The sequence below is a fragment of the Sus scrofa genome, chromosome 2 (assembly GCF_000003025.6).
Source record: "Sus scrofa isolate TJ Tabasco breed Duroc chromosome 2, Sscrofa11.1, whole genome shotgun sequence".
In the NCBI taxonomy this organism is placed as follows: Eukaryota; Metazoa; Chordata; class Mammalia; order Artiodactyla; family Suidae; genus Sus; species Sus scrofa.
The window spans coordinates 97,850,714-97,864,269 of record NC_010444.4 but is presented as its reverse complement, the minus strand read 5'-3'; the positions used below and the strand labels follow the sequence as shown (position 1 = coordinate 97,864,269).

The window sequence follows — 13,556 nt, the reverse complement described above, 5'->3', positions numbered from 1 at the left end:
TTCAAAGTCAAAAATATTGCTATAATGTTCTAAACTAATTAAAACTTAGCCTATAAGTATAAACCCTATATATGATGTAAAATATTAAGATTCAAGGAAATTTTGTTTTTTTAAGAGAAAAAAATGACATTTTACAGTTTGTTCTAGTTTGGCACTTTGTTCATAAGACATATATACATCAAATCCAGGTTAATTGACTCACTGATTACAAACTCTTGTTTGTTTTGAACAGAGAGCCAATGTTTCACTATTTAACATCAACACCTACCACTGAACACATTTAAGCTAATTGCCCAGAACTCTGCGAAGCATGTTACATTTATTGGTTCACTTCATCCTCACACAGAAACCTATAAGAGGAATGGTATTTCCCCTCATTTAACAGATGAAAAAGCTGAGCATCCTAGATTTGACTCATTTCCTTAAAATCACACTAGTGGCAAGCTAGGACACAACAGCAATCTGCAAGGCCTCTACATCTAGCTCAACAGTTCACGATCCAGCGCTCTCCCAGATAAGCCCCACGTACATTAACATACGCCGCTGGACCAAATAATGAAAGAATTTTAAAAGTGGGAAACTTTAAAAGACTAGGCAAAAAATGACATCCAAGGAAAAAAGAATGAATGTGCTCAACAGAAAAAGGAACCCACCTTCATGACCTATGACAGATCTGGAAGCAGTCTGAAAGCTAACAACGCCTGCAACATTGTCATTGGCCAAAATGTTCACTCTAACAGTGTCGGAGCTGGGCAAAATTCTACTTCCGCCATCCGTGTATACTAAACTAACTATGATGCTTTCATCATCCTCTGGTTCCAAATCATCCAAAATGGTTAAGATGGCTATCTTTTTGGTTTCACCTACAAAGAATTAATGGAATAAAACCAAGTAAGAAAATCATCAACAGGGAATTTTCAAAGTTGTCCAAAATAACCTCTTTCCCAAAAAAAGTCTAGTAAAAATACATGAGTGAATTATAATAGTTCAGTATCATAAGCAATATTACTGCCACTATAAGCAAATGTTGCATGTTAATCTGTACACTCTTTTGCATATATAACACTGTAAAATCTCATTAATATGGACAGCCTTTGGAAAAAGACATTTTGAAGTATGGAGAGTTAAAGGGTACTATTATTTCAAGAAATCATGGTTTTACTTCCTGACCTTTAGCCAAGTACAGTGACCTAGCTAGGGGAAGAAGTTCTAAAACATCTTCCGTTTAGAAAGAGCTCCCTCTAGGCAGTGGAGCTGCATTCTAATTCTGGTATTACTGTGAATGATTTTCAGGTAATCAAGGCCAAACTTCCCGCAAAGACCAGGAACACTTTGGGAAGAGTGGTCAAAATGGGAAACAGAAAAGGATAGTAAATTCTGAGTGAAAGAACCTGCCAAAATGAGTTAAGTCTTTGGGGAGCCAGATGAGATGACAACATCCAATACTAGTGTCCAAGATGTGTGCAACAAAGAAAGGAGACAGAGAGGGATTCAAAGGGATGCGTGACAGGAACAAGGGCCAGGTAACCTACTTTGCAATTTAGTCTAGGACCCCATTAGCTGAATACCCCTAAACCCAACACAGCTTCTGCTGTGCAGCCTACAGTACTTTTCATCTGATTCTTTGTCACCTTCTAGAAAGAGGTTAAAAGGATGAGAAAAGGCAGGAAAAAGGAGAAAGTGGAAGTGAATGCACGTTCTCATAACACTGGTATATTTTATCAACTCAGTGTCAAGACTGGCTGGAGAAACTGTATATTATCTGAGAATTTAAGTTAACTATAAAATATAGTCCACTTTGTGTGATACTTAGGTTATAATTCAAAGTAATACTTATTTATACAATGCTATTACATGATAGGATAATTTTCTTTGTAGTTACCAAAGCCACTGGAAAAATCTAACTATAAATTTTCATCTCCGCTCCCTCCTCATTAAATTTTTATTATTTCCTTTGAAATTGGGAGAAGTGTTACCAGTTACCAACCTATCCACACACCCCCACCCGCATCAAGCATATCATCATTTCACTGTTTCCAAAAATCATTTGCTGGGAAATAACCACTACAGAATTTTTTTTTTTTTTTCGGGGCCGTATATGGAAGTTCCCAAGCTAGGGGTTGAATCAGACCTGCAGTTGCTGACCTACACCACAGCCAAAGCAACTCGGGATCTGAGCCAGGTCTGTGACCTAAGCCACAGCTCACGGCAATGCCAGATCCTTAACCCACTGAGTATCCTCATGGATATTAGTCAGGTTATTAACCCGCTGAGCCATAACAGAAACTCCTAGAAATGTTTTGTACCATTTTAAAAATTTACTCTAAAATATAATGCTTATTAGATGTTTCAAAAATTATAATCCATATGCATCATGATCCCAATTAGTTTCAAAAAAAGTACATAAGCATTAAAAGTTAAACAATAAAAGATGCACTGAATTGCTCTAAGATACGGAACTGTGAATAACATTTACTTTCTTCATTTTGTTGCATAACCTGAAGTTTTTACAAATATACATTACTTTTCAATCAGAAAAACACTATGTTAAAAAAAAAAGCCATATGGAGGGAGTTCCCATTGTGGCTCAGTGGCAATGAGCCCAACTAGTACCCATGAGTATGTGGGTTCAATCCGTGGCCTCGCTCAGTGGGTTAAGAATCTGGCATTGCCATGAGCTATGATATAGGTTGCAGACACAGCTCAGATCTCATGTTGCTGTGGCTGTGGCATAGGCTGGCAGCTGCCACGCTGATTCAACCACTAGCCTGAGAACTTCCATATGCTGCGGGTACAGCCCTAAAAAGAAAAAAAAAAAGAAAACCCATATAGAATGTATAACTGCCCAAATCTGGATTTAAACAATGATCTCAGTAAAGACACATTTCCTCTACTCAAAGAAAACTATTTTAAATATGTGAACTTTTGAAATTTTCAAATATTAGGTGATTCAACCAGACCTGGAAAAGAATCAGTGAATCTGACCTTAATTTTAATTATCATCCAACTTCTTTATAATTTCATTATTTGTGAAAATTTAAAATAGTGATCCCATCCAAGAACAGTATTATAAATTGATCTATCACTAGGCTTAATTTAATATGAATGAAGTCATCAAAGTTTATACTATTTACACTTACAAATTATTTTCTTTGGAGGTTTATGCTGATTTGTCTAGTGCATATGAAAAAGCTTCCCAGTTAATATTCATTTTCCTAGCTACCAGTACTTCTTACCCACATATTTTTTTGTAGATACATGGCTCATTTTATAACTTACAAAATTAAAACTTGCTTTAGAGAGCCTCTAACTTTCCTTAAAGGCTCTCTATCACACATAAAGAGGATAAAACTCACACATTGGCTGCAAATCTTCTCTTTGTAATAAACTGAAAAGATATACATGCAGACACTATCAGCCTGCCTATATCATGTCAACCATTAACAGGGCAACTAACTTCAATTTTTTTTTTAAAACCATCATTCATTTTACATATTAGCAAGAATGTATACAGTTAAGAATTCATGAGAACATTATCATGAAAACTGACAATAATGACTTTACCCGGGAAACCAAAATCCATTTAGAAGCATCACTCACCTTCAGCAAAAGTCAAAATGTCTCCAGCACCTATAAAATCCAAACCTTCAGTAGCTGTTCCACCAACAACACGCCACTCAACTGTCACCTGACCTAAGCTGCCCCCTGTCCTATGGATCATCATCTCCACTGTGCTTTGGGGCTGCTCCTGAACTTGGACATATGAGCCATTTTCCGAGGTATTGGGACTAATACTGTAGATCATAAATACTCCAAAGGCATCACCATTTAGCGCTATGACAACAGTAGAAGTATTTGGCTGTCCTATGGTTGGCTGATTTTTAAAACTGGCTGTGATGTTCATGAGGTGAACTTCAAGGAGAGAAATCAGGAAACTCTCATCCATCTCTGGGACATCATCGGGAAGAATAGAAACTGTGAGATTTGCAAATTCATCGCCTTCCAGCATCATGGCCCATTGCCTTGTCACAGGCTCATAGTCACTACCAGCCACAGCCTGACCACTAAAAAGAGACGCTACCCTGGTCATGTTCTTCTTGTAGGTCCAGAAGTCTGAGTTGTTAACAGTTGGCCTGCTCCATGATGTCATCCAGAAACACTGGGGGCCTTCAGAAGCACTGAGAAAGGAAAATGCTGAGCATGCGTGTTCTTTGAGGCACAAGGTGGCACAAGTGTACTGGGGTTCCCCCATTGCAGAGACGTTCACCCAAGTTCTCCAAAATGGGTCAGGGACCCCTTGAATTGGCGATTCATAGTAGGACAGTAAATCTTGACCCTCCTCAACGGCAAGAGCCACTACATCAATATCAGAAGTACTGTAGAACAGTAACAGCCGACCAAAGTGCCCTCCGCTAAAACATGGAGTGACAATTAAAAGACAGGTTAAGCTCTCAAAGCAATCTGTGGATTACATAGAGAAGAGAATACCAACTGTGGTTTTCTCTTTTCTTTTTTTAATGTATAAAATAATAGTACAAACACAACCATGTTTCTCAATTACATGTGTCTTTCATTGCTTTCTCATGTAAGGAAACTTGGCTTGCTTTCAATCAAACAATGCTTATTTTTAACCAAGCTATGCAAATATCTTGCAAGATATGCAAATCATATCCATTTCAGCTTTTCAAGTAGAATTAGAAAATCAATCTTCATGACTACATTTCGCAGAAACAAAGTAACAAAGATACCAACATGAGCACATTTCAAGGAAATGTAATTACTTGCCATAAGGTCACAAGACCAAGTATTTTCTATTTCTGAAGGAACTCAGTGAACTGTATGCTGCCTCACAAAAGAAATGCAGAAAAATTGAACCTGAAAATCAACCACTTCATGTGGCATCTGAGTATCTCTTAACTTGGAAACTACTTGTATTTAAGTTTTAATTCAAACAAATCATAGATTAAAGCAATAATTACTGGGGTTAGAAAGCCCAGTGATATATAATCCATTTCACTAATAAAAGGTATGAAAAATATAATGAGCTCTTTATATTAATAGATATAATTCATATAATAAATATAACATATAAAATAATTTACATTATATAAAACTACCAAACTTAAATTATTTAATTATTCAAGAGATCCTTTCCCACCACCCCACAAGTCCCATCACCCCTACAGATACAAGCAGCTATCTCATATACCTTCTCCTGACAGTTATGTTAGCACAGGAACTTCTCTCCAGAGGCTCTTGAACACGATACACCGACTGAACAAAGGCTACTGTACCATAAGGATTATCATTGGCAGGAATAATAACATTTGCCACTCGATCTAACCCAATAGTACCTCCACCAGAGGCATCAGTAAGTTGCACTTGAATAACCTAAAAATACAGTGAAAACTTCCTTAACAGAATCCTGGTTCTGAAAGTAGAGTAAAAAGATGCAGGAAAAAAAAATCAAAAATATCCACAGAAGTACAAGAATAAAATGAAATGTAATATAAATGGACTTAAAGAAAATCCTCCACTACATTTACAAACCTAACATGCAAGAGAACAATCCATCACCAGTTTTTAATAATCTGAGCATGATTACACATAAGAAATATATGCTGTTGAAGCTCCTTAACACTGTTATAAAAATCTTGTGAATCAATTTAAAGATGCCTGTTTATGTTTACCACTTCAATAATGTACTCTTATCTCCTATACCTTTTTTTTCACTAAAGTAAAATATTACATGTGTGCTTTATGAATAGTTAATTTATTATGCTTTATTTCTCACATTCTCATAAATGGGAATTCTCTGATAAAATTTAAAACAAAAACTCATATAATATCACCTAAATTTAGAGAAAAGAAAAAAGCTTTATATGTATTAACTAATACCTAATATTTTACAAGTGAATAATGACATAATTAGCATTCAAATGAAATTTTATGGACTTCCCTTCTATGAAAATTTGATGCTATTAAAGAATAAATACTATTAAATGCAATTTTATGAGACCAAAGTTTTAATAATTCTTGAATTTCATAAAATAAAATAAAATTATCCTCAGCCAATATGTGTTAGTGATGAATCAACTTCCCCACTGTGACTGTCTTTATTCACCACCTTGCTTCTTCATCATCAAAAATAAATATCAGGCAAATAAATCTAGCATGGTATTTGTCACACAGTAAATCCTCAGCACTGTTGAAGAATAAATGAACAAGTGGAAAATCAAAATCTACACTTAATTAAGACTGACTGGCTGGCTGACAAGCCAAAAGGGAGTTTGGATACAAACAAATTAAGAGTTTATATGGAACAATATAGCAAAACTTATGATAGATTATATATATAATCATTTAGCCAAAACTGTTGAAAATATAATTGTACAAAACAATTTTTTTTTAAATCTTTTTAGGGCTGCGTCCACAGCATATAGAGGTTCCCAGGCAAGGGGTCGAATCAGAGCTGTAGCCGCTGGCCTACACCACAGCCGCAGCAATACCAGATCTGAGCCATGTCTGCAACCTGCATCACAGCTCACGGCAACACTGGATCCTTAACCCACTGAGCGAGGCCAGGGATCGAACCCGCATCCTCATTTTCTAGTCAGATTTGTTACCACTGAGCCATGACGGGAACTCCACAAAACCATCTTATACTAGTAAACTGGTATGTGTATGTATATGAATATTCTGGAATATTCTTGGTTCTGTTATCTGTAAGAAACACTTTCACACTACCATATTTTGAACATTCTACTTATTGGACACCTCTACAAATGTCACAATAACAGCCATCTGTTTCAGTTACTCTAAGACAAGATAAAATTTAGTGGCATTCTAGGCTAGCCATTCCTCTCACCTCTTCAATCTCCGGAACGTCGTCAGCCAGGACCTCTAACAACAAGGTTTGAATGGTTTCCCCAGGGGCAAAGGTCACATTACCTGAGACAACTCGCAGGTCGCCAGTAGCAAGCTGTCCATTAATGGTGGCAACCCACTGAACAGTAACATTGCCGAGTGTCCCAGAATTTCGAATTATTGGCAGGTTTACCTTCACTGAGTTAAACTCAGGTTCCTCTACAAAAAGTTTAGTAATCTGAAAACCTAAAGGGAAAAGCAGAGATAATTTCAAATACAAAGTGAAACTAAGTCAATGTAGAGCTAACCAACTACCATCCTCTGGTTGATTCCTTTTATCCCTCTTAGCAATCTAAGAAGCTCACTCCTACAAAATCAGAGTAATATGCTCTGATACAAATTGGTCAGGCCAGCCAAATTTTCCAAAATATTCTTCATTGTGATAGAAACAGAAATCATAAGCTCACTTGCCCAACAAGGTCATGAGTGAAGGGGATCTCGTGAATTCTGGGACTGACTGCATGGTATAAGCCTGGCAGTTGCTATATAATTCCTATGACTGAAGCTATGTAGAAAAGGGGGCATGATGTTTCCAGATTTTTCTACTATAAAGAAAGCCCCAAAATTCATACTTTTTTGTATAAATTTCTGTGAGTTAAATTAGCTTTTTAAAAATTTTTTCTGAGATTCACAAACAGATCTAGGAGCCAGATCTGACCTAGAAGCCTAAAAGTATATGTTTTCCAGATTTATGCTGAGAGGTTTATTTCTTTTTCAACAGCCACTAACCATTGTTAGTGAGTGAATATAGGTGTCCTGTGTATCAGTTAATAGCAGGTTTCAAGGAAACTATCAGATCAATTCTGAATCTCTAAAAATAAAGAAACGTACGAATCTATATAGACAAGTAAAAGGGAGACACAAACTAGTCTCATTACCAAATAATCCATAGGGGTCATCAGAGGCCTCAATAATAATGACTGCCTCTGTTAATGCCCCTAGTTTGGCTCCTCCTGTTGTTTCATTCAGCAGTTGCACAAGAAAAGATTCTTCCAGCTCAGGGTAGATGTCGTTAATGATATATATTGGCACAGCTTTACTGGATTCTCCTTCTAACAAGACCACATCCGATGAAGCTATGCTATAATCTTCACCTGCAAAGACAAAAAACAAAATGCTAAGACTCGTTCCAGTATATGATAGTAAACATCCTATATACTAGGAAAATACTATGACACAGCACATTTCCTGGGTATACTTTGAAAGATGTTTTTGAGGATTTACATTTATTCTAAACAAGATGATTTTACCTCTCCTGCAAGAGAAAAGTGGGTTTGATAACAACAAAATAATGAAAAAGATATCCGGGGTGTTCAAGTCCATTCCTTCATTTTTAGAAAGATGTACACATAATTTATTCTATTTCCATTACATGTATGATAATAGAGATGTAAACACAGATATACAGATATGGACATGGATTCATTACCAAGTCATTCTTTACCACAAGATGGCCCCTGTCCTACAAAAGTTTAAAAAATAAAAAATTTAAAAAAAAGGCCAAATTGGAATTCTCATTTCATTGGGGAGATAAATCACACTGTTTCACAGAGATGGGCAAGTCAGCATCATCCATCTTACTGCTGGAAACTATGACCTTTTCTACAAAGTCGGATTAAAAGCTGCTACTTCTGCATATCACTCAGGGTGGCTTTGTCTCCAAACAGTGAATGAGGCAAAAAGAGAAGCTTCTTATACAGCCTGGGTGCTAATTTTCTATAACAGTGATTAATCCGTACCATCTGTCAATGTGTAAAGCCCCTTATAAATAGGCATTCCTCTGGGCTACCACCCAAATGTATGGGTGCATGTACGTGTGCACCCACATGTAATTTATGGACTAGGTATGCCTGGTTTATGATCTTTTCAAGCAAGTATCATACCAGATGATTTATTTCAAGAAACCAAGGAATTCCCATTGTGGCTCAGTGGAAACGAATCTGACTGGAATCCAGGAGGACGCAGGTTTGATCCCTGGTCTAGCTCAGTAGGTTAAGGATCCAGTGTTGCCATGAGCTGCGGTATAGGCTGGCGACTGCAGATGCAGCTTGAACTTGGATCTGACATTGCTGTGGTTGTGGTGTAGGCTGGTAACTGCAGCTTCAATTCGACCCCTAGCCTGGGATCCTCCATATGCCCTGGGTGTGGACTTTAAAAAAAAAAAAAGAAAGAAAGAAACTGAGCATGTTTTCCCATTCATTCACAATCATTCACACTCACATCCTTTGCACACTAGAGAGACTCTAATTGAATAGCTCTTAGGAAAATCTCCTTCTAGATGCTGCAACTGTGCCACCAAATCAATCTCCTAATGTTTGCATTTGGCAATGAAACCTTTTGCTTATAAAACAATCAATGCTAATCACTGCCTCTACCATGTCCTTCATAAATAAATAAACTAGCAAGATAAATGAGTAGAGAGACAAGACTGTTGCCAAACACTGCAATCATATGGCGTCACATTTTATCCTGTATCCCTCAGTATCATTTAGACATGAAGCCTTCCAAAAAACTTACAAGTCCACACAGAGAAAGCCTAACAATGCTTTCCTTAATTTACTTTTCATTGGTTTGTGCCTATTTGGGTTATCACAGCTTTTAAATTCATAAAAATTTGCCAACATTTTTCAAAAATTCTACAAAATCAGTGCCATAAATATATAATAAAAACTCGAAGATCCCATTGGGGCACAGTGGAAACAAATATGACTAGTATCCATGAGGATGCGGGTTCAATCCCTGGCTTCGCTCAGTGGGTCAGGGATCTGGTATTGCCATGAGTTGTGGTGTAGGTCACAGATGCGGCTCCGATCCTGTGTCATTGTGGCTGTGCACTAGGCCAGCACTGTAGCTCCAATTTGACCCCTAGCCTGGGAACTTCCATAAGTTGCAGGTGTGGCCCTGAAAAGCTAAAAAAAAAACAAAAACTTTACATGTGTGCCTTAAAAAAAGACACAGGAGTATGGCTGTTTTCTGCTTGACTTTTCAAACTACATCTTTGAGCAGCTTCCCTCTTAAACACTTCACCACTCCACAGATGTCTTTTCTCACCAGCTACTGCAGTTATTGGCACGGCTTTAAACTTCACGGAAACATCTGCAAATGCTCCTCCTGTTCTAGTCACATTGATAATGGGTCCAACATGATTTTCTGCTACTCGAACAACTGGTGCTGAGAGCTGAAGAGTTCCAAATGCATCATCATTGGCAATGATAATTAGATGAGCAATAGTTTCTACCTTAGGACCAAGGCGTGGAGAGTTTGGGACTGAAACAAAGAAAAAAAAGCTTATATATCAAAACCCAAAACACCAGCCAAAAGTCATCCAGAAGCCTCCACAAGATCCATCAGCCAAATGGGATCATCATTTTATGTTTTCCACTATTTATATAAAAAAGAAAACATTTATTAGTTACTAGGCAACAGCATCAATCCAGGTGCCAGGGGTACAAAAATAAATTAAAAAGAACACCCCTACTCTCCTGTAGTTTCTAGAGAGATTTTTATTATAGAACCCTGAGCAAAAGAACAGTTATCCTATAAGTATTATTTCAGTAAATATTGGAAATTTGTCAAAAGGCTAAAAAAAACTGATTAGAGCATAATTAATCAGCACTTTGCATAACAGTATAACAGACAATGATGAAATCTATGTAATTATGCTCTTCTACTTGGTTACCAGCACACCATAAATTTTCTCTAAATGGCACTAGTTACAAAACTGAGTAGGGAGGTAATCTAGTTCCTTGCCCTCAAAGATGATATGAAAATCATCACACTCTAATTAAATTACTTCCTCTCTCCCTGCTCTGCTGCCCTCCCTCACAAACCTGTTCTCCCTGCCCCATCTCAGTCAGCAGCCACTCAGCCACCTCTTCCGGAAAAGTTAGCTTCATTGCAAACTCAGCACTGCTATAACAGGGTCTGCTCGCTAGGGCTTTTAAGGCTATACTTTAGGGCTGTATTGTTAAGTCTACTTTTAAGACTCTTCTTATTTTCCACTGATGTTAGAGAGAGCACAACTTATTTTGAAGGCATTTAGAACTTCCTGCAAACTCTCCCTGACTTACGCTCTAGGTTCAATTCCAACTGGCACCCTTGTCAAAACAATATAAAAAGTGAATTTTTTAACAAAAATGAAGCATCAGGAGTTCCCGTCGTGGCTCAGTGGTTAACAAATCTGACTAGGAACCATGAGGTTGCGGGTTTGGTCCCTGGCCTTGCTCAGTGGGTTAAGGATCTGGCGTTGCTGTGAGCTGTGGTGTGGGTCGCAGACGCGGCTCAGATCCCGCATTGCTGTGGCTCTGGCGTAGGCTGGCAGCTACAGCCCCAATTCGACCCCTAGCCTGGGAACCTCCACATGCCACGAGAGCGGCCCTAGAAAAGGCAAAAAGACAAAAAAAAAAAAAAATGAAGCATCAACAGACTCTTATTACAAGTTAACAACTTTGAGTTCATATTTCATATCTAGAAACAGTGGTATCTGAAACTATATGATAATGAATAAAATTTAACATTTTCAGACAATTTAACCTCAAAACAAGTAATAACACCATTTAGTTTCAATGATACAGACCACACTAAATTATATCATAGTTAAAAATCACAAACTATATATCAATATAACATAATTTGACTAAACTGGAAAATAATGGCAATGACAGAGAATTACAGCAGCAGATTACATTTTGTAAGTACGCACTATTTGACAGACATTGTTCTAATACTTTCATTGCATCCAGACATTTAATTCCCAGACTATCTCTACGTGGTAGTTAAGACTCCACATTTTACAGATGTGGAATCAGAACTACAAAGATGTTGAGGAAGTCAGCTAAGGCATCACACAAGTTCCTGGTGGACACAATTATTCCGTAAGGGTCTATCTAATCTCTTGCGCCCGTACACAATTCCTCATCAAACCAGGTATAAAACCTTCATCTGTCCATGACTTTTCATCCTGCCCTATGCCTATTCATCACCAGCCTTCTCACATTGTTGTCCTGAAAGTGGATGACTATATCCAGAGCAGAATACAGAAACACTATAGGTGCTACACTGATTTTGCCTATCAAAACTGAGACAGGATCACACAGATTTAGACTTAATTGTTCTTTTTTTTTTTTTCATTTTTAATGACATTTATTGTTTTCTTTCTAATGCACTTAATTGTTCTTTAATTTTTTTCACATCTTAGTTTATGCCAGTTCTGAACAGCCCCAAGTATCCTGCACGATTCCAGGAACATGTCAAGTGTGAAATACATGTTGTGGTTTCTCCCATCTCACAGCACATGGATATTCTGTGTATACCACTTTATGAATAATAATTATTCACATTTATTGAATGATTACCATGTGCCAGGCACTGTTTTCATTTTCACACATATTATCAATGATCATTCTTAAGCTCTATAGTAATTCTGTATTATAGATTAAGGAACCAGGGGCTTAAAAAGTTTATATGCAACAGTTTATTACTATACTTTGAACACGTTACCTGAGACCAGCACCCACAGCTCCTAGCCACTGCTATATGCAATTCTCCCTCTGGCTTTACTTTAGGCTCACTCAAAAAACTATGGGTCCCTTGAAAACTGGGCTATATTTCATAATTCTTATTTAACAAGGCTAATTATTGGTTTTATTTCAATGTATTTGTTATTATAACTGATCCTTATTCTTACTAATAAAAAAAAAGGGTTGGGTTTCCATATGAGAATTTTGACCTTGACTGTAAACTGAAAATTTAATGTTAGCAGCTGTCCTAAAAAGTAATCTTCTTGCTAGAACCCTGGACTACAATTACATTGTAGGCAAGAATGTAGCTCAATATACATTATGTTCATCCCAGAGTTAAGGTAAGGTGAAGAAATTTACTTGTAAGAAACCTTAATTTATATGGCAGAACACACTCAAAACAAAGATCTTGAAATTCTACTCTTTGGAGTATTTCATTCCAGTTTCTTTAAGAAGGTTTCATTATGCATTAAAAATATATAGTATTTATTTAATATATTTATAAATATTATCCTAAAATTGATATTCAATTAATAGCACCAAACTTTCTTCCTTTTCTTGTTATATTATTCCAGGAAATAATTCTTGTTTTTAATTAAAAACCCCTAAAGTTAAATGTCTTCTTAGGGAGATGCGTCTACTGAACAAGCTCTAATGCATTAACTCTTTTTAGCTCCCCAAGCTCAGACTCTGCTCTCTACTACCAGGCCAAGCTACTAAGCCACAGAGCCAGGCTGCTACTTTCCCCACAAAAGCTGCTGCATCAGATCCTCTGCCAAACATGGGTCACTCTCCATTCCTCATTCTTATGTCCAATCAGTGCCTTCTTCTCAACTCTCACGGAAACCCACAAAATCTCCAGGATTTCTTACTACTGCACAACCTTATCCCCCTTCCCTCATTCAGTGGCCAGAGCCACATGCTCCTCACCAACACAAAGCGATTCAGTTGGTTAAGGAATCTTTCAAAGTGGATCAAGGCAAAAGAGACTCAGGTTCTTGCTACCAGGACTGTCCCTGAAATCCCCAGATTGATTCCAGAATGTTTTTGGAAGGTACAATATATAGCACAATAGTACTAGAGGTTAGTTACACTGGTTTACACAGACAC

At 37.2% G+C, this 13,556-nt stretch overlaps 1 protein-coding gene across 5 annotated transcripts in view; it reads right to left on the bottom strand.

Annotated features, from left to right (window-relative positions):
- ADGRV1 (adhesion G protein-coupled receptor V1) overlaps window positions 1-13,556 on the bottom strand; it is a 574,200-nt gene that overhangs the window by 413,578 nt on the left and 147,066 nt on the right. For all 5 annotated transcript variants that reach the window (XM_021085372.1, XM_021085373.1, XM_021085375.1 and 2 more), the window contains 6 exons: window positions 9,979-10,194; window positions 7,806-8,021; window positions 6,869-7,113; window positions 5,210-5,391; window positions 3,601-4,412; window positions 654-863 (listed from right to left, as the gene is read on the bottom strand). In XM_021085372.1, coding sequence (XP_020941031.1) covers window positions 654-863; window positions 3,601-4,412; window positions 5,210-5,391; window positions 6,869-7,113; window positions 7,806-8,021; window positions 9,979-10,194 — 1,881 coding nt within the window. The remainder of the gene's footprint in view (window positions 1-653; window positions 864-3,600; window positions 4,413-5,209; window positions 5,392-6,868; window positions 7,114-7,805; window positions 8,022-9,978; window positions 10,195-13,556) is intronic.